Raw genomic sequence first — 20,711 nt, 5'->3', positions numbered from 1 at the left:
GTAATGAATAACTTTCTTTTTAGTTTTAAATTTTACTACAACATAGTCATTATTTTTTAATGCAGAACAGTCGTAGTCCAGACTTGGGCCTTCTGCTGTCAACTGAGGATTGCTTGCATCACCATCACTGTCATCACTTTCTAGTGTTCCAAGATAATCAACGCTTGACATGGCTTTTGTTTTTTTTACTGTATCGGATGTTCGTTTTTTTTTATTCACACTTTTTTCTTTTGCAAGAAAAATTTCATGTTTAACTGGAGTGTCAGTTAAAATTCTTGTTTTTTGTTGCCTGTTCCGAAATAGCTTTTTTCTGGCTGAAGCCTTTGGAAATGGTTTCAACACTTCTGGTGATATTGGAAAGTGAATATTAGATTGAACCATGTTAACATCATCAGTCTGTAAAAAAATATTCTGTTTTCAAATAAAAATCGTATCTTGCAGTTTTGCTAAATTTAAGCATCAGACAAGAATTTTTAAAATATTTAAGAAATAGTAATTTTTTTTGACAAACTTGTGGATTTGAAGTCATTTGTTCTGGTTCTCCATCATCAGCTAGAACACATTATATTTATTGAATGCTGTTGCTCTTGCCAGACTAGTCGCTTCAGGTGCACGTAGTGACAACTCGGGTCTTCTTTTCATAAAACCCTGGAGCCAATCAATACCAGCAGTTTTTTTCATTGACCATGAAGATGGGCATGTTATATTATTCGCAACGGCCATATCATATGCGAACTGGCGAGTTGTTTTGGTGGATAGTCCATAGTTCATCTTAGATGCTTGCAGCAAATACTTTGCAAGCATCTCTTCTTGTTCTAAATTGAATACCTGCCTTGTATTCCAATTCGGTATCAAACCTACACTTGGACTGAGACTACTCTTCCGAACATATCGCTTCAATGTCATTCGGTCAATTCCAGTTTCACGTGCAACAGCATTGATAGCTCTGTTCTTTTTCAGAACTTCATCAACTGCTGTTCTCATCACTTCAACAGGTGTTTTACCTCGATTAGTTTTTCGCTCCCGATATCTCACCATTATGAAACCAAACCTGCAGAGTACACAAATTACATTTTACAATAATGGAAAAATAGCATTTTGCATGGTTAGAGAAAAATGACTAAACATCCTGGAGAATTATTATCTGAGGACAGTAGGGGCACTTTGATCTTCAGATCAACGTACCCCTTACTAGTACAGATCAAGGAGCCCCCATGGCATGGAGCACACTGTAATGGCGATATCTCATCAATAAGTTGTGATTGAAAATCGAAGTAAATAATAAAATAAGCCTCTGACATATCTTTACACATTGCAAAATTTAATTTATCAAACAAATATTTATCTGATTTTTAATTTACAAAACTAACCTGTTGTGAATAGTTGGTTTTTCCCTGTAAAATCAAACTTACGAATTTTTCGAACTTCAGCGGCAGAAAGTCCATAAACACATAGGATTAAAAGTAGAATAGAAACAAAAGGAAAACTAAAATAGTGATGGCCTACATTTATATTTAGAAATAGCTATGTTATTGCTTAAAGATCAATGTGCCCCAGAGATCAATGAGCCCCCATCTCCCCTACGTACGCTTCGGCAAACTTTGCAATTTTTAATTTTTTTCGGTATTTCAAAATTCGTTCGTTCATTTGGTTCATTTGTTTGGTTCATTCAGTTTGGTTCATTGATTAGTTGGTTGATTAGTCGATTGGTTGGTTGATTAGTTGATTGAATGAATGATTTATTGAACGGTTGGTTGGTTGGTTGCTTGATTGATTGTTTGATAAATGTTTGGATGGGTGGGCGGTTAGTTGAACATTCGAATTTATTGAATGTGTGTTCGGTTGATTTGATTGATTGATTGATTAATTGATTGGTTGATTGATTGGTTAATTAATTGATAGTACAGTATCAAACAATATCTCATAGTACTGTATGTATGCTAAATAGTGATTCCATAGTTCAATCCTAGTAAGCCAACCTATGAAGCCACCGGATTTCACTGGATAAAAGCAATTTTTATATTCAAATTAACAAAAATAATTTAATAATACAAAATTCAATTTAATAAAATTAAATAGAATCACTACATTGTTTTAAACATATTAAGTCAAGTAAATATTTCATATAGCTTGTTTGTAAAAACCCATGCAATTTCAAAGGTACGCTGACAAATCAGTATGTCAAAACGCGGCCATTTAGTAAACAAATACTTTCGAACTTTCAACAAAAGTTCGATTTTACTCTCAAGATGGTGGCGACGCTGACGTACCACAGTTGAAAGGTCGATTTTTATTTGTATTTCATTTTAAATTTTTATTTAAGATTTATTTTTATAGTTAAACAAAAAATTCTAAAAATTAATTAAACTATAAATTCTCCAGAAGCCCCAATTGAGGAATCGGAATTTGGAACCGGGTCTGTTCAGACAATGTTTGAAATTTTTATAGTACGATGAATCGTGGAAGTCGTCCTTCAAAGTGATCTGTGGAAATGCTTGTTCGTTTATGTGCCTGTAATTGTCTCTCATTTTTAAATGTGTGTGTGTGTGTGTGCGTGCGTGTGTGTGTGTGTGTGTGTGTAGGCTTTTTTGTATGTATGCAGCGTGTGTTTAAGTATTTTTTGTACGTATGTGTGCTTGAGTTTATGTCGGCGTATATGTATATTTTAATGTGTGTGTCTGTCTGTCTGTAGGTATGTGTGACCGTTTGTTTATGCGTGTGTGTATTTGTGTGGATGTATGTGTGTGTGTGTGTGTGTGTGTGTGCGTGTGCGTCTTGAATTGTCGTGTTGGTCTCCATTCACCTACTTGACCTTGAAACTCTAAAAAAGCAATTAAAGATAAATGTGGTAATACTTAACAAATGATGGAAATAATCATAGAATAAAATAATAATAACTACAATAAAATAATATATAATAATAATAATAATAATTAAACATTAAAATTCTTGTAAAGCGTTTTATTGATTTGGCATTGGAACAAGCACGAGACTACGATCGTAATAAATTACGCTGCCAGGCTAAGGCATTTCGTTGAAAGTTTAGTTAGTTAGGAGCGTGACATCTGTCTTGAACGACTCTTTAGCAAATTTTACTTGAAATTGTCTTTAACAAAACAAACAAATCAGATTTTATGAGGATCATGATCGTTTGATGGTTTACTACTTGAGCGTCTGTTCACCTGTTGCTGCTGTCTTCTCTTTCCATTCACTTGGTGCATACAAATATACTGGGATAAGTTTCAGTTCAATGTTACGCTTCTGCATTACATTCATATACAAAGTATGATTGTAATGTAACTGTCGTTGATTCTTTTTCTACAGTTATGAATTAATACAATTCTTAATCTCATTAATTCTGAAAATTTAAATTAGTTTTTTTATTCATGAACCTATGGTTAGTTTTTGACAATTTATCTGAAAGTTAGTTCATTTAATTTTAAAAGTGGTAGTTGTTTCGATTTTAAGATTTAAAAACTACAAGGATTTATAAAAAAAAAGGTTCATCATCTGCATGTGTTTTTATGTGTCACAAACAAATTTCTATCAAAAAATAAATTTTACAAACTTGAAAAACATTTGTCGTTAAGAGAAAAAAGAACAACTTGTGAAATTCTAAAGAGCAAAATTTTTATATCGATAAAGTAAAAAACTCTGACTGGGTGATAGTTTGAAATATATTTTTTCAGACCTAAAAAATAATAAATTTCCTTTTAACATTAAAATGTAGGTTTCAGATAAATGTCTTGTTTGTTTCAGTTAAAATTTTGCACGCTAAATACGACACAGAATTCAGTTGATATAAAATGGACTATCAACAAAAGACGCTCTTTTCTTGGATGTCTCCATTGGGTTTTTCTTCAAGTTCACCATATTCAAGCTTGCAGCATTTGGAGCATCCTGTTCAATCCTGATATCCTCCACTTTCGTTTTTTTCCTCTTTCGTTTGCATCCCTCCCAAATCCCAAAGAAGAACAAATCCATACCAAATTCTAAAAACTCACAAATGGTCAGGACTGACATTCCCAACCAAAGTCCCAAGATCCCACCACAGTCCGACAGGAACTGAGGTAACTAGAGAGATTTGGATAAAAGTTCGTTATTCATCATTTTGATATGTATGCGTGTGTTTGTGTACGTGTGTGCGCGTGTGTCTGTGTGTGTGCGCGTCCGCATGTGGCTCTAATTATGTTTCTTTAGCATTAATGAAATGATAAAATGAAAATATTTAAAAAAAAATTATTTCTGATGTATTTTTTGGTATTTTATTTCACTTCATATGATGGCTTCTCCTCAATGCGCTCATGGTTGAATTCCTCGTAGTACAGTTCCACCTTAGCTAAGTTCTCCTGGTAAGTGTCTGCAACGGAGTAATTCACCATATCTTGGAACTTCTCGAACAACATGTCCTTCCAAATGTTCGGAAACACCGATATACTAATCACATACATACACTTAGAACAGAGTAAAATTTTCTTCAATCAAAATTTGATTTTTAATGCAGATTAAATTGAAAATTAATTTACAAGATGTTTGAATACGTGGTTAACTTATCACCTTTTGAACGTTAGCTGGCCATGCACCAATTGATAAGGTGACAGTGTATGTTGTCTCTCTAGGATTATGGTAAGGGTTGGACAATTAAACAAACATTATTCAATAAAGAACATGATTTATCAGCGGAAATAATAATATATTTTCCTATTGTTTATGTTTATGATATGAAATCAATAAGAAATATAGCCATTTCACAAAAGTATTTGGTTTTAGTAAAATATTAATTCATTGTTATTGATAATTACTTTTACATTGCAGCGCGTTTGAACGATGTGTCAACTCGGATTTTAATATTACGATCAATAGATAAAGTTATGTTCCATGGGTTTGTTTATTATACGGAAAATAATATAAAAATTTAGACATCTCTGTCATGTTATTTCATCGATAAACTGAACAAAAAATAAATCTAACTTGCAAGGTTCATTGCAATCACAATTTATCGAATTGTTGTTGTACATTTCAGTTACATATTGCAAGCACTGCCCTAAAAAAAATTTTTATTTTTCTAACGCAAATTTTCATTAAAATCTACTCTTAAAATTATAATGCCACCACTAACACTGGTTTGCATCAATTTCGGAGCATGGAGGATAAGCAGTTAGAGAGTTATTTGCACTAATGGCAAGGCCCTTGAGGGGGTAGGCGGGATCGCCACACCCACACTCACTGATGACGTTTCGTTGGTAGCACGTTCTCATGCATCCCTGGTTAGAATAATTGTTATTTTAATCGTATTTTAGAATAAATTAGAAATAATTCTTTTTAGAAAAAAATATTTTTATTATTTTTAGTTTTGTTTGATTAAATTTAAAAAAAATTATCACCCCAGTGCTGTAAATGACTCCATCAAACAATTCACCATAAACGTTGTCCATCGGGTCTGAGTTGTCTGTGTCGTAGCAGTAGTTATAAGGAGGACTCTTTCGTTTCAAATTAATCTTTAGCAAGTGAATTTAAACAGATTATGAGTTGGTCGATTTTGTTAAGAAGATATTTATAGAAGCCAAATGACATTTTTATAAATCACCTGTTTCAAGCCTAAGGACGTAACTTGACCTGAATCGAATTGTAAATGTTAACGGGCAGAGATAAACTTGAATATTAGAAAATAACTTAATTACTTGACTATTGATAATTTATATATTTTTTAATATATAAATAATGATTATTTTTGCGTTTTTATTGCTTCATTAACAACAAAATAATATGCCTCTCTAACAAAATTCAACTGTTTGCTAAAATTTTATCAACGCCTATTTAATCTGTTTAACAGTGTATATTAGCTCACAAATTTCAAGCAAGCGTTTGGTGGTATTTATATTGCGTATCTTTAAATTATTCTTTAAAATTATGAAAAACCTGCATTGATAGCAAGACCTTCGTCCTCAGGAAAAGGAATGGTTTTATGTTGGTGGACCACCAATCGAATGCCAGATACTTCGTAAGTGTTGGAAACGTATTCGGGCTGGTTGATGTTCAGTACCATCTGCAAACCTGTGAAATTAATCAAAACCTTCAATTATTAATTTTTGTTTTTGCCAGAACTATTGTGGCAAATGTGCATTACATTCGGCCATCTTACCATGCCTTCTTCCGGTGTTCAACGACATTTTTGGGAGCCATTTTCTCCCCGCGTTGAAAGTATAACAATTGCCCAATGCATTGTTGAAAAAGTAGTCGAAATTTCTGTTGGTGGTTGGTTAGTTGTATTTATGAAACATGTGGTCAAAACTGGATCAATTATCAAAAGTTTTTGCCTCAATAAAATAATGGAACATGGCATGTTTTAATTGAAGATTTAATACAATACATACCAAAAATTTGCAACAGTTCTTGCGTGCGTGTACGTAAAGCTTTTAACTAGATTTGACAGACCGAATGATGATAGATAATAAATAATATATCAAATACTTGCAAGTTGCTTGTTACGGCAAACGTTTACCAGTACTGCAAAATTAGAGAGGTATGCACAGATAAATACGTATTTAATAAACAAACTACCCGTCTTCTAGACAGTTGTATCCTTCAAAAGTGCAATCAAGAACAAGTTCTCCAAGCTGGTGTCCCAACTTTTTTTTTGTTGAATCGTTCATGGAAGCCATGATTTCTAACAAACTTCTCTCTTCCAATGCCATTTTGACCAACGTTTTAGGTGCAGCAGTGGTCGGTGAAGTTGTGGATAGTGTTTCAGTTGAAGTTTTCAAACTGCTGGCTACAATTTCGAGTTATAAAAGTAGTGCTTTTAATATTTTTGATCATTAACTCAAATGACAAAAAACGTTCAATCAAAATGATTTTACTACTCTGAGCGGACGCCGATGTAGTAGCAGCAGGTGTTGATGTTGCCGTCGTCGATATTGTCGTCGTTGTACTTGTAGCTACTGAAGTAATTAGAGGCGTTTTTGTGGTAGCTGCACATTTGTTTTGGTCGTAGAGAAATAGATTTGTTTGGCATTTGCATTCATTTGTGACATCCTGGTTGCTGTAACTAACGTTGAAGCAACAACTGCAGCAACAGCCTGTTTCAGCAACTTGACTCGCCCAAGCATTGTAGGTTGTGTTATTTGTATCGGCTGTGCAACAAAAGTTCTTTATTTTTTTAACATCAATTTGAAAAATTTTAAATCTTTTAAAAATGGTCAATCAAAATTATTTTCATAAAAATAACTTGTTGATCTCTTTTTTCTTTTAAAACGAAATGATCCGTCAGCTGTTGAGACATTGTAGAGGTACTCCGTTAGACTAGACTTTTTGATGGGATTCATGTTGCAGATTGTCACTGACGGAAATGCAAGCTGATAATCTGTCTGGACCTTGAATTATTTCCAACGCAAAAACAACTTTGACGATTTTATAAAATATATTTAAAGGCTCGTTTAATAAAATCAAAATGATAATATCATTAAATCTTAAAATTCTATTAACTCTCTTTTAATCATCAGTTTTACCACTTGTTCAGATTTATGTTTCAATCAATCATACTTTTATGTGCATACTCTTTTTCAACAAGTATAATCTTTGTCATCAATAAAATAAAATTTGCAAAAACAGTTCTCATAAAAATTAAAACTATTTAAAAAATCATTTTTTTTTATATAAGAAACTAACCGTTATAACAATATCAACTCGAAACTGTACGTAGCTAGATACCTGCTCATACAACTGGAAGACGAGCCCTGCAATGGCCGCCAGTGTTATCAAGAACCAGCCTGCCCTCTTGATAACACCTTCAGTAAATTCAACATACACACAAATTTATCCTCATCTTCACAAGCACTGCGCGTTATTAAATGTGGCAAACTAAATTAATTTAGATAAATTTTGCAAACAATTTTTAACAATTTTGAGTTGTCAGTAGAAAAACTCTATTTTATCAATCAGAGAGTTAGTTTCAACGATATTTAAAAATAGATTTCAAACGCAAAGTACAACGAACGCCACAATGTGATTTATGTTCATCATATGAAATAACCTCTACTGCGATATATGTGTGGAAGTCCAGTGCACGTGGTGTGCTGGCTGATAGCTGTGCAGATGTCTCTGACCTGGATGTCTCGATCATCATGCAAACCATCTGGAGACATGAAATGGTAGAATCCACCGCACAAACCGCTGTTCCTATTACTCATTTTATTTCAATTTAAATGATTTGAAATAAATGACTAGGTGTTTAATTCTAAATTTGAAACTTATCTCTTGTAAAAAAAATTTTCTGCCATGTCAAAACAGTAATCCCTACTTAGTCTTCATAACGTCGTTGCTAACAACGTATCGATTGTATACCATGCTTACATATTGATTCACAATAACAAGTCGATTGGCCCAACGCAACGAATGCTATTGTCACGATTGAAAAAATTTGTCCTACTCATATTTTACAGTCGATGACATATTGATTGCGTACCAATTATAGCGAGAGTAGAGATATTATATTAGTCATACTTTTAATGTTTGATGGCATAAAACAACAAGTAAACTTGGTTATCACTAAAATCTCGACTCCGGAGTGTCTTTATTTTCAAAAAAGTTTTCACAAGTTATGAAGATAGATACAATCATAATGTTTTGAACAATAGATTTATCACATCATTACGGTTCAAAAAGTTGAGTTTATTGCGAGTTAGACGCCTGAATGATTAAAAAAACGCAAAATGTTGAAGATGCAGAAATTATGTAAGATTATTCGACACCAAAGATTGGCGACCTCGATTATTTCTAACTTTGTTTTGTATCTTCCAGGCTCACCTGTCTCCTTCCTTGTTTAGCACGTGTTATCTCACGGCTGACAAATGAAACTAGATTAAAACTGTCGAAACAGAAGAACGAGGAACGGTGAAGGGCATGTTTCAGTACGTAAGAATCATTAATAATCCTGATTTCAAGCAAACCATATTGGTGAAAATTGAATTACGTCACATCACATACCCAGGTCTAAATTATGAATGACAAAACAGGGAAACAAAGATATAGGCAAATATCTACTATAAATGAAAATGTATACAACAGTGTCACCAAAATGCACGTGCTTCGTCCCACGCGTATTTACATAAAGCAATTGAGATAACGGTTCATTCCACATCAGCTGAAAAGTTTGCATCAGCTTGTATTATTATATAAAGCAAAATACTTTGCCAACACTAAAAATTAAATTGTTCTACAGTTTTTATTCATCAAATAAAGTGACGGAAAAATTCTATTTAAACTTTAAAAACAGGACTGAAAATGTTAAGGAATAAGTGTCTGTGCATCGTTGAACTTTACAAAATCAAACAGTTTTAATGGAACTTTTAAATTAAATTTAATTGAGAATTAAATTAAATTTGATTAGGCTTTGCCGGCCTGCTGCCTTAGAAGGACATATATTTTTTCTTTGATCCAGGCTTTGTTGTGGGGCACATACTTTCCACTGGCTTTATCAAACCTGAAATCAAAAATATTAAATTGTGTAAAAAAAACATATACGTGAGAGATGAACCCTGGCAATAAAGATATCTCCCAAAACCTTCTACAAATGAAACTAAATTGTAGATCATCAATTAAGCAAAGAATCAAATAGAATGCATCAATGATTGAAATTTTGAGAATAAGAAATCTCTCGAACGTATTCTTGAAAATCTTGAAAAGACCAACTTACACTAAGCATGTTAGATCAGCCAGTTGGTCAATGAAATCAAAAAGCTGACTGATGTCGTATGTGATTGAAGGAGAATTTGGGTTCATCTTCTTCAAATACTCCTCAAATATCTTGCAAGTACCTGTTAATGGTGTTTTAATTTGATTTAGTTTGTATAATCAATCAATCAGTCAATCTTTGTTTAGCGATAGTTTATAACTTTATGAAAATAATTAATAAAAATTAGAAAATTTCTGTATTTGAGATTGAGAAAATTTAATTGAAAATGTAATTTTACACAGTTTCACTGTAATTCATATTAATCTAATTTTAGTACCATTCAACTTTAAATTAATATCCGTTGAGATATTTTTAAAAAAGAATAAGTTATAATCAATTAATTAAAATTTTTAGTTTAAAGGTATACAAGTAACTAACTAACATCCGGCATACATTCGGCTAAAAATAAAAAAATTACTATTACCTTCTAAACACTCGTTGACACTTTCATAATCAGAATAAGTCCTGCCTTCGGGTTTCTTGCTCGGCTGCACTAACAGGATAGTGTGAGACTGAAATTTGTGTAAAAAGTTGAACATAAAAATTTTCAGATAGTAAAAAAATTATTGATTAAAATGAAATAAGACAAGTTTGGCAAAACAGCTGCAACTACTTGGTTTCATGCTAATGCTGGCCTAACTCAACCTAATTGTCAAATCTAACGACCCTTGTTACAAGCAAAGCAGTGTTTGTTAAATAAATTGAGGTTACTACACTTTGATCTTAGCCAATAAGTCGAGAAAGAGAGCAAAGAATTAGTTAGAAGTTAGTTAGTCCCTAGACCTCATTAGAGAATTAAGAATAAGCAGTTAAAGTTACAATTTTAAGAATAGAAATTATTTAAAAAAATAAAAAAGATAATTTTCAAAAAATTAACCTAATCAAATCAAATCATTTCAAATGAATTCCAAATGAATTTTATTTTATAATAATAATACGTTTACAAAAATAACAATTTGGCTTTTAGCATTTTTAAACAAGCCAAATTTATCATAAAATTTGATGGTCTTAGAGTTTCGGATAGATAGCAGTATTAGTATTCAAATCATACCATCTCGTAATTATTAGCAGGGCGAGACATAGCACTCATATCGACTGCAAACTTGGTGACCAATTTTATTTTATAATTTCTAATCTAATAAGAATAATATTGAATATGATTATCTATCCATTCATCTATATCCTCACGTTAATAGTTTTTCATATTCATATGCATTTGACGATGACCATATAAAATATCGTGTGTCACTACGACTACGCAATCCAAACCGAAACCGGTCGGATGATTAGGTGTTAGGAAGATTCCCCGAGCAATCCGTACACAAATTAAAATGAAATGAAATAGAAAGAAATTATTAAAAATTCAATATACGAATATATAAAGTTAAAATACCATTTTTTAGCGGAAACCGTTTCACTCGAAGACAAATAAAATCAGAAACTTATAACTTCGCTCAAATCAAATGCGAATACTGAACGATACGACTAATGACCAATAGACTGGCTGCCTACCGTTTATATTTATATACACAACGCCGTTTTACAACAGGGCCTAAAAGATAATAAAATGAAACAACGAATACAAATATAGAATGGTATAAATATAAAATTATAGAATGGTATGTATTTTAATATATGATAATGAATAATGGGGCTTGTTCGTTCACTGCTCTTCGCCCGAACTACTTTTTTCAAAAAACCTCTTGGAATCAGCATATAAATTTAATTTGCTATCTAAACAATAACTAAGGTTAATCAAAATATTATTATTAATTTTACAGTGCTGGTTATTAAGTTTTAATTTATTCAAAACGAAAATACAAGAGAGTTAGGAGCGAAATTCTTTTTAGCCATAGGGTTGTATTAAGAGCTTCTAAAAGAGATTCAGAATTATAAGGCCTGCTGCCTTTTATATGTTGCTCTAGTTACTAAATGATTCGTCTGAGTTATTATGCAAATGGTTCGATGCCTTCTCGTAAAGGTGCACGTCATTCGGGTGGTTTCTTGAATTAGGTATGGTGTACATGCCCAAATTGCCGTCGGTGTTTGAAGAGCCGTGGTTCATTATTTGGTTCCTGTCATTATTATTTGCTCTGTCGTTTTTACGAGCGTCTTTATCTGAAATGTAATTTTATTCCATTAAGTACCTTGTCATGAATACAGATGATGTTTTTGGTTAATTTTTAAACAAAAAATCTTACATTAGAACAAAACGACAGTTATGATGATGAGTGTGAGAAGCAGTCCAAGGACAGAAGCCAGAACTATTGTAGAAATCATAAAACCTTTTTCAGCTTGATCATGTAAAGTAAACATTAATTAATTTGTTTTTGCCAATACGTTGATTATTAATTTTTGATTATAAATTTCATGAGAGAGTAAGTAGCATGTAATAGCCGTTGGAAGGCATGTGGTTGGTGGCACCCAAGTTGGAACTAAACGCTAGGGATGTGATTTGAGAGTTTTTAAAAATTAATCACAAAAAAGCCAAGTACAACCATAGCAGCAGAATGCTGAAGCTGATGGTTTAAAACCATTTTTGCATTGGCAGTGGTAGGCTCCAATTGTGTTCATGCACGCTGTCGATTCCAAATCACAGTAATGCTTATTCGTCTGGCATTCGTCAATTCAGTGCCAAATTCTTGAAAAGTGAAAAGCCTGTGAATTTGTGAGCGGAGTATAACATATAGAATAAAATTTGTACCGTTAAACTTACTTGTAATGGAAAATTTTCCAGATTCTAAGGAAACCTAAACACAAAGCATAATATCTTGCTCAAACTAAGTTGAGCTTGTCTAGTTATTATTTTGTGGTACATGATAAATATTGTAGTTTGTGTTCATTCTACTTTGAATCAGGTTATCGTCGAGTAGGTAAGAAGGCTTCCTTTCATTGCTCTGAATATTGTTTCATAAAGAACGCTCATTTTATTCAGATGGCGTGCATATTTCTGCTTGTTGTAAATGTAGGAACTGCTTTGTTAAACGTTTTATTTTAAAATAAAAAGTCATTTGTGTTGAGATTAATAATTTTATTGAATTTCTTTTTAAAATGTAGTGGAGAATATCAGTCATCAAACTTGTAATCAAACTTACAATTTATGTTAAGTCATGCCACTGTAGTTTTTATAGTGTTGAAATCGATCAACAGAGTATTTCATTTTCTGTAACTCATTTGTCATTGTAAAATTAGCAGCAATAAATTATTAAATTATTTTCAATTATAAAAGATTTTTTATTAATTATAATAGATTTTGTTCACACGGCATAACAAATCAGTCACGCTTCAATTTTACGAACTAGCGAAATCCCAGCAAAACAAACTTCTTTAAATGAACTACTCGATGTAGATAATACAAAAACGAAATGTTGGAATGTTAATTAACACTAAAAAAAGAAGACGGACTTTTATGATATATTTTGATCAGTAGAAAATGTTGAACAAGCGTTGTGATAATTTTTCACTCCACTCCGGTTCAGATCATGCAGTATTTTTTCACGGCTGGCTAAATTTTACCCATACTAAACTTATTAAATTAATAATTCTGTGAAACAAATTCAGAATAAAAAAAACTAATTTTCACAAATTTCGTAGTTTATTTTTACTGTTAATAATGAAGGCAATGAAGAAAAACCACAACTACATGGGTTAGAACGAAGTAGTTATTGGGAGACACCGTTAACATCAATCAGTGGGTGGTGTGTGGGTGTGTGGGTGTCTCAGTTAGTGTTTAAAATTTTGTTGTTCCTTTTTTCCATTGAAGTATTCGAATGTACATCATTGCATTACAATAATTCAATAAAAATTCTTCCCTAAAAGTGATTTTACGTTTATAATTTATTTTTTCTTACAAGCAAATAAGCTTAAAGGTCTTTGGTCAATGGAACAGCATTTAAAAATTTTATTTTGAAACCAACCGCTACAACTTATTATAAAAATTTACCTTGTTAACTCGGAAAAAAGGGGAAATGATTAAAAGTCTTAATTTACTTAATTTAAATTTCCAAAAATTAATTCACTTAAAACAGTCTAAAATGCAAGAAGTTTTCGATATTGAAACACCATAAGTTTTTTTCTAGATTACTAGGTGTTGGTAACCATCATTTTCATGGTCGCGGTTGCTGTTGCTTGCACCAGGGAATGCGTGCATCTCGTGGTTGTTGTTTCTCATCGGTTGGCCCTTGTTATCATATCTTTCCATGGAGTTCGATTGTTTACCTAAGAAAGGTTTTAGTTAAGTAATTTTTTTTATTCATTCAATATATTAAAATGATAATGAATGAATCAGTGGTGAATAGCCGACTGTTATAATGCTATATTTAATAAAACTTCGTTCGGCTGAATATATAATTTTGAAATCATACATAATCTAACATTTGAATATGAGAACGCTAATTATGAATATTAGAAGAGTGAGTCCAAGTAGAGATGCGAAAACTATTGTACATATTTGGTAGGTTCGATCACCTTGAAAATGATAAAGTTATATTTTCAATTATAGTTTGTTATACAGTAATTCAATACAAAAACGTAAAAACTATTGGAACTTTGTTGAATGATTGAACTCGAATTCATCAGCTGGCTGTTTTGTAAACCGGTTGCTAATGTTATTTTTGAAAAAAATATTAATATTAATTGAGAATTAAATTAATTTTTGATATTTGAAAGATTTATTCATCTTACCGTGGCAGTAAAAACGTGAATTTGTGGCTTGGAATCCCTCCTTACATCGGCATTGATACGATCCTATCGTGTTAATGCAGTATGTCGAGTCCAACGAACATTTGTGTGTACTTATAAGGCATTCATCAACTTCTTCAAAAATGAAAAAAAAAATTCCATTTGATTTCAAAATAAAAAAGTTATTGTTGTTATGGCAAGGGCCGGATTTGGAGAAACTGAAGATCTTGAGGCAGAAAACAAGCGGGAGTCTCTAAATATTTTTAGAAACAAAGGTTAAAAGCTAATTTTTCATGGTTTTATCTCAGTAAATAATATAACAATTTTTTCAAGTCAATGGTCCTAATTATGACGACCAACATTCATTAAGTTTTTTATATTTCGTACAACGATTAAGCCAGAAAAATAGAGAGATTTTACTCCGACGTCGACTGCAAACTATTTTGAAGTATGTTTTTGTAAACCGTGTACACTACTATTACCTTTGCAATCTTCGTTGTAAGACATTCTGTCGTAGCCAGACCTGCATTCACATTCAGCCACGTAGTACCTGGTATCAGAGTAGGCTATGCACATGTCATCGGCACAGTGTCCATTGCTGGATTCGCACACTTGGGATTCAATGAATTGAATGTTTGTCTAATTTCAAATGAAGTTAAGTTCTTATTTATTGCAATTTTTGTAAGCTGTTCAAATTCTGTTCAATAATAGAATGAACCTAATTTTTGAAAGAAATTAAAAATTGTGAATGGAAGTTCAAATGTTCAAAAGTTCAAAGATCAAATGGAATTAATTTGAGAAAATAATTTTCTAAAACTCAACATCTGTGATTGCAGAATGGACCATCCCAACCCAGTTCACAACTTTCACATCTGTCATAAGAATTAAGTGGTAGGCCACCTAAGCAGTGGGTCTTGCAATCGTCGTAACTATTTTCCTTAGTGTCGGATGGAATGCATTGGTTAACTGGAATGTTAAAATAATTGAAAATTTTAATTATACATTTAAAAAATGTTTTTAATGGAATTTAAAGAGCAAACCTGTTAAGTTTTTATTTTTATTGTTTTATTTATATATTTTAAGCTACAAAGTTTGATTCAAAATGTTTGAAGCGAAACCTCTGAAAACTTGAAATCTTTCAGCACTTGGGCAGGACATTAATCTTTCCTCAGGCACACACGATTGTTCGCAAAGGAACGATATTGAGATAGCTGAGGTTATCACATTGGAACAGTGACAAACCTTTTTCTTGTTCAATAAATTATTTTTGAAACATTTCAATTTTAATTGCTCACCAAAATATACGCCATTTTTTAGTTAAATAAAGATTGCATATATTTTGAAGTAAATTAACTCTTTTATTGATCAACAAATAGAATTTGTTTGAAAATCAGAAATTAACGATAAAGAGAAATGTAATATATTTTGGCACATAATCGGCACGTAATCTTACCTTGAAGGCAAGATACTTGTATCCCCGCTGTTGACAAACGTTGAAACATTGGAAAGGCGTGTAGACCTGCACCGTTGGGATGGATTCGTTGAATCCGACGTAACAACCGATGAAATAATCTACAAAGTCCTCTGCATGTCAAGATTTTGTCGGCAATCATTGTTATATATTATTATATTATATGTCATAACCTGCCGAATGATTTTTTGATGTCAAAATTAAAATTTTTTTTATATAGACTAATACGTACCGTATCCAAATATTTGGAATTCACGAACTCCAAGACCAAAGTTACCGTCAGCTTGGTGTAAAATCACATACCGATGATTATTGCTTTTGCTGCAGTTTAAAAAGGCCAGTGAATTTGGAAAGACTAACCCACTATAAACACCACATTTTGTTGATTTGGTTATTGTAACGTTCATTATTGGATCAAAACTATTTGACAGCCAAACTTCAAATCTTGCCATTTGGCTCCCTTATAATAAAACAGGATACAATAGTAACGAGTAAATTTAAATTTAAATTAAATATCAACAAACAGCAGCAATTAATTCCCATCTGGACGGATACGTTGATGACATTGAATCTCAGTCCTAAATCGACAACAAGCCAACCAGGCTCGCCATTTGATTGCGTTCCGGCTATGTTCGAATCGTCATCAGTGATTCCATCGGTTGCATAAGAAGCTGGATAACTTGGGTGTTCACGACTCAAATAAGCATTTTTTTTCAGAGCCAAATTTGTGAAAAGAACTGAAACTGTAAAAACAATTTGTACGATTAATATATTTGCAGTAATCATATCATGGTCAACTTAAAATAAAACTTTGTTTAAAACCTGACATAGGAATGTTATTCAAAATTACAAGGAACAAAACAAAATGGCTCAAAACTATTAAGTTCATATTTGATAATAAAATACACAAATAGAATTTTATATGCGAGGGCACAAATTCGTAACTTTAACTGACTGCCTATGATAAATGTTATATATGTTAAATATTGAACTTGTTGAAACGGTGTTACGCTGATAGTTCCAATGAACAGCTAATAATTGTTCATGAATGTTTGAATAGAATTTAAAACGCATATGAAATAATTTCAACATTAAAGCAACACGGAAGATTATTTTTATCTTTAATGTGAAGCTAACGATGTAATTGTTTTAACGTTCAAAGAAACACACCTTTCAATATTATCACATTTTTATATAAAAATTTGATAAGATAAACTTAAGAATCACCGCAAATATAAGCCGGCTTTTGTTTTTATTTGTTCGTTTACGTCAATTTTCATTATTATCATAATCAAAGACATCATAATCTTTTAGATTACTCACTTCTCACCAAATCACCATCAGTTTCATCAGCCGTGGTTTCAAATTACACAGTCATCAGTCTCACGTCAACAATTCAAACTTGGCTTCTAGTACATTTTCAATTTTTGTTAAACCTTTAACTACTTCGATATCATCCTTTTTCAATTTCATCAATTTTATCTATAATCCTCTCTGTTTAGTGATCGTGTTGCACTGGTTAAATTTATTCAAATTTAGGTTTTTTATCCTTCTATTATCATAATGAACATCATAAAGACACTCAATTCAGTGAGTTGGACCTGGGTCGAGTTATGATATGCCAATGTGATCAGGTCCTAAAAACTCCAAACTATGACAACATGGCAATTAATGTGGTCTATACATTGCCTAAAAATCTGCTTCAATCATTTCGATCGAGCACGCGATAACACAACCTCTGTTTCCGTAAAATGCCAAAGTGTAATTTTTTTTAAAAAAGTTGATTCAAAAAAAGTTCATGCCATTTTATTATTATTGAATTATCACAAGCACCAGTTTAAAATTGATTAGATTAGTAGCATATTAGTTTGTCAGTCCTTACATTTGTAATTTATTCCATTTGTGAAACTTCAATCTATAATCCTAATTCAAATTATCATAGTAAGGTAAATTCAAGCAGGTAAAGAATAAAAATGTACATATATGTAAAGATAGGTTTTAAAATTAAGACTGTGTATTAAATGGGACGAAATAGTTGTTGGCAGGCATGCTAATTATGGACGTCATTAAACATCATGAACTCAACACAAAAAATACTATTCAAAAACACCGGGCAAGAACTGTTGGAATATTATCTGTTCGAAACTGAAAGACTATCACACACAATGATAGTATGGTGTGGTGCTTGCGCGTTCATAAATAATGTGTATGTGCGTCGTGTGTTGTGTGGATAGTACATCCTTTGTGGCACGAAAATATAATAATAAGTTTAGAACGACATGTAAGCCAATGCCAATGGCAAAACTGCATTATATTAAAAAGAACAAAGAAAAAAATCAAACTAATCATAGCAGCGAAGAATTTTTAAAAATATATGAAACATTAGAGTATTTATTATAGAGAGTATTACATGGAACAAACTTTGGTTACAACCTGAAAATTACAAATTATTTTTTGTCTCATTTAAATGACATTAGTTTATTTTTCAAGCCAAAATAGAGAAACGCTGTAGCAGAGCAAAAATAACTCTATGAAAGAAACGTCTAGGAAACATCATTAGAAGCAAAATTATTATAAACTCCATTCTGATTTTCCAGAGACTCGTAAGGATAGAAATCATTCAAGGTCCTGTCGTAAATGTGGCTGTCGCTGGCTTCTGCGACGCTCGGTAGAGGGAGAGTGTAAGCACCGTAACTATCGGCAGCGTTGTTTGTTCCGTTATTCATTGCTTGTTTGGTCTTTTTAATTTTAGGAGTGCGCGCTTTTTTAACTGTAAATAGTTTTAATCACATTTTAATTAAAATTTCAATTTAATTTTTTTGCTCGTTACACTTTTTAATTCAAAATATTAATTACTAAGTAGTCTAACGTATAAAGACAATTGCTCCAACGATGAAAAGTAGGATTGCCAATCCAAAGACAGAGGCCAGCACTATGGTGGAGATCTTTAAAACTTGATTACCTTAAAACATTACCAAAACAAAATCAATTTGACTTTTCGAAAGATTAACGTTAATACTTGATTGGTTGTTCGAGCTCGAGGCCAATAGCAAGCTACTATTATTTGGACTGATTGCTAGAATAAAACAAATTTTGGATTTGTTTCAGAATTTGTTTAATTTAAATTTTATCAAAATTACCGTCGCAATAAAATGATGAACTTGTAGGCAGGAAACCATCTTTGCACTGGCATTGAAATGATCCAATGGTGTTGACGCAGACTGTTGAGTCGAGTGAACAGCTGTGAGTATCAGCTTTGCATTCATCAATGTCTGAAAAATTCGTCAATGTTTATAATTTGGTGCTATATATATATATATATATCTATATATATATTATTGATGGAAATCACAGCAATTTCGGCGTTAGTTAACTTCCTATTTAACTTTTCAATTTTTCTAACGGTTGATCGTAAATCATTTTCAAGTATCTTGAGTTCAAATCGAAAATTTTTGTTTATTTTATGCATGATAGAACAAAAAAGCTTTTTTTGGTAAATATATATATATATATATATATATATATATATTTTGGAACGAGGTTTTCTTTGATGCAAATATCGTTAAATATTTTTGCCCATTTTGCATTAATAAAATTGAAAAAGAGTCCATTCTCAGTCAACAATATAAATTAATTATATACAAAATGGGCAAAAATATTTAACGATATATATATATATATATATATATATATACATATACATATATATATATATATATATATATATATACTGTGCATCTGGGCACATAAACAACGTATCAATTTGAACACCGAAGATGGTATACGAATACCGAAAAAAGCTTTTCTGTTACATCATGCATAAAAAAATAAACAAAAATTTTGGTTTTCAACTAAAGAAACTTGAAAATGAGTTAAGATCAATCGTTAGAAAAGTCGACAAGTTGAATTGAAAGTTAACTAACGCCGAACATGCTGTGATTTTCATCAATGGAAAATATATATTTATATATATATATATCTTTATATATACGTGCTTATATATAGCGTATGTAATTATATTCATTGTTTATTATAATATTGCGTGTATGTTGATTAGTTTAAAAAGAGACTATAAAATTTCCAAAAATGTGTCATACCTTTGCAGTTTTCGTTATAAGACAGTATTTTGAAGCCCTCTCGGCAGTAGCATTCAGCCGTGTAGAACCAAGCATTAACCGAACCTATGCACAGTTGGTCAGCACACTGTCCATTTTGTACGTGACATACTTTTTGATAATTCATAAAACTTGTATGTTATTTCAATTGCGACGAAGTGTTTTGCTTATCATGTTATTTTATCACAAAAATCGTCATAATCAAGAGTACTGACATATAAATATATTTCTTATCGACCAGAAGCTGAAACGTTTTTATCATTGAAATGAGATGCGTTTAACAAAACTAATCAGATCTAATAGTTTAAATTAAACTGTCTCCGAATTAACTTGTTCACTCGCCCTGTTTTTAGGTTTGTACAGTTGACAAGCAAAATGTAAATTACAAGTGTATGTAACAGAGTGTCGGGTTCGGATGAAAAATATCCGACTCCAATCTGGCCCCTCAAAAAAATTCGACTCCCGACACTCTGCAAGTAACATTACATACATATTTTTACATGACAGCATCTAAATTGTTCCAAACAGTTTTATAATCTAACAGACAGTTTTTTTTATATCTATCAGAAGTAAGCCATTAAAATATGTGAATCGTCTCATAAACAATTAAAAAAGAACAATATAGTTTCTATTTAAATTTCCATTATGTTGTGATTAAAATTTAAAGCAAAAAATTTTTAAAACATGATAAATTTTAATGAACTTCAAAGCA

At 31.7% G+C, this 20,711-nt stretch overlaps 6 protein-coding genes across 6 annotated transcripts in view; all 6 read right to left on the bottom strand.

Annotated features, from left to right (window-relative positions):
• HELRODRAFT_163467 (hypothetical protein) overlaps positions 1–1,313 on the bottom strand; it is a gene marked incomplete at both ends in the record, with an annotated part of 1,627 nt that extends 314 nt beyond the window's left edge. The window contains 3 exons of the mRNA XM_009027327.1: positions 84–344; positions 666–1,051; positions 1,186–1,313. Coding sequence (XP_009025575.1) covers positions 84–344; positions 666–1,051; positions 1,186–1,313 — 775 coding nt within the window. The remainder of the gene's footprint in view (positions 1–83; positions 345–665; positions 1,052–1,185) is intronic.
• Positions 1,314–3,565: 2,252 nt separating this feature from the next.
• HELRODRAFT_189228 (hypothetical protein) lies at positions 3,566–6,695 on the bottom strand (the record flags this gene model as incomplete). The annotated part of the gene is made up of 10 exons (XM_009027326.1): positions 3,566–4,074; positions 4,275–4,409; positions 4,558–4,615; positions 4,972–5,044; positions 5,120–5,264; positions 5,385–5,498; positions 5,588–5,616; positions 5,920–6,054; positions 6,143–6,246; positions 6,562–6,695. The coding sequence occupies 10 exons, from the start codon at positions 6,693–6,695 to the stop codon at positions 3,793–3,795; spliced, it is 1,209 nt and encodes a 402-aa protein (XP_009025574.1). The 3' UTR covers positions 3,566–3,792.
• A 504-nt stretch (positions 6,696–7,199) lies between these two features.
• On the bottom strand, positions 7,200–8,189 carry HELRODRAFT_163465 (hypothetical protein; the record flags this gene model as incomplete). The annotated part of the gene is made up of 3 exons (XM_009027325.1): positions 7,200–7,373; positions 7,669–7,787; positions 8,033–8,189. The coding sequence occupies 3 exons, from the start codon at positions 8,187–8,189 to the stop codon at positions 7,200–7,202; spliced, it is 450 nt and encodes a 149-aa protein (XP_009025573.1).
• A 1,195-nt stretch (positions 8,190–9,384) lies between these two features.
• On the bottom strand, positions 9,385–10,823 carry HELRODRAFT_163464 (hypothetical protein; the record flags this gene model as incomplete). The annotated part of the gene is made up of 4 exons (XM_009027324.1): positions 9,385–9,481; positions 9,695–9,815; positions 10,158–10,245; positions 10,785–10,823. 4 exons carry the CDS (start codon positions 10,821–10,823, stop codon positions 9,385–9,387), a joined length of 345 nt encoding a protein of 114 aa, XP_009025572.1.
• Positions 10,824–11,654: 831 nt separating this feature from the next.
• Positions 11,655–16,773, bottom strand: HELRODRAFT_163463 (hypothetical protein; the record flags this gene model as incomplete). The annotated part of the gene is made up of 12 exons (XM_009027323.1): positions 11,655–11,851; positions 12,232–12,346; positions 13,818–13,951; positions 14,108–14,200; positions 14,417–14,548; positions 14,896–15,024; positions 15,257–15,379; positions 15,532–15,661; positions 15,867–15,997; positions 16,117–16,344; positions 16,409–16,627; positions 16,707–16,773. The coding sequence occupies 12 exons, from the start codon at positions 16,771–16,773 to the stop codon at positions 11,655–11,657; spliced, it is 1,698 nt and encodes a 565-aa protein (XP_009025571.1).
• A 1,654-nt stretch (positions 16,774–18,427) lies between these two features.
• Positions 18,428–20,711, bottom strand: part of HELRODRAFT_163462 (hypothetical protein) — a gene marked incomplete at both ends in the record, with an annotated part of 4,442 nt that continues 2,158 nt past the window's right edge. Inside the window, 4 exons of the mRNA XM_009027322.1 lie at positions 18,428–18,654; positions 18,754–18,846; positions 19,025–19,156; positions 19,982–20,110. Coding sequence (XP_009025570.1) covers positions 18,428–18,654; positions 18,754–18,846; positions 19,025–19,156; positions 19,982–20,110 — 581 coding nt within the window. The remainder of the gene's footprint in view (positions 18,655–18,753; positions 18,847–19,024; positions 19,157–19,981; positions 20,111–20,711) is intronic.

Source organism: Helobdella robusta (assembly GCF_000326865.2).
Source record: "Helobdella robusta unplaced genomic scaffold HELROscaffold_5, whole genome shotgun sequence".
Taxonomy (NCBI): domain Eukaryota; kingdom Metazoa; phylum Annelida; class Clitellata; order Rhynchobdellida; family Glossiphoniidae; genus Helobdella; species Helobdella robusta.
This window is presented reverse-complemented; position numbering and strand designations above follow the sequence as displayed.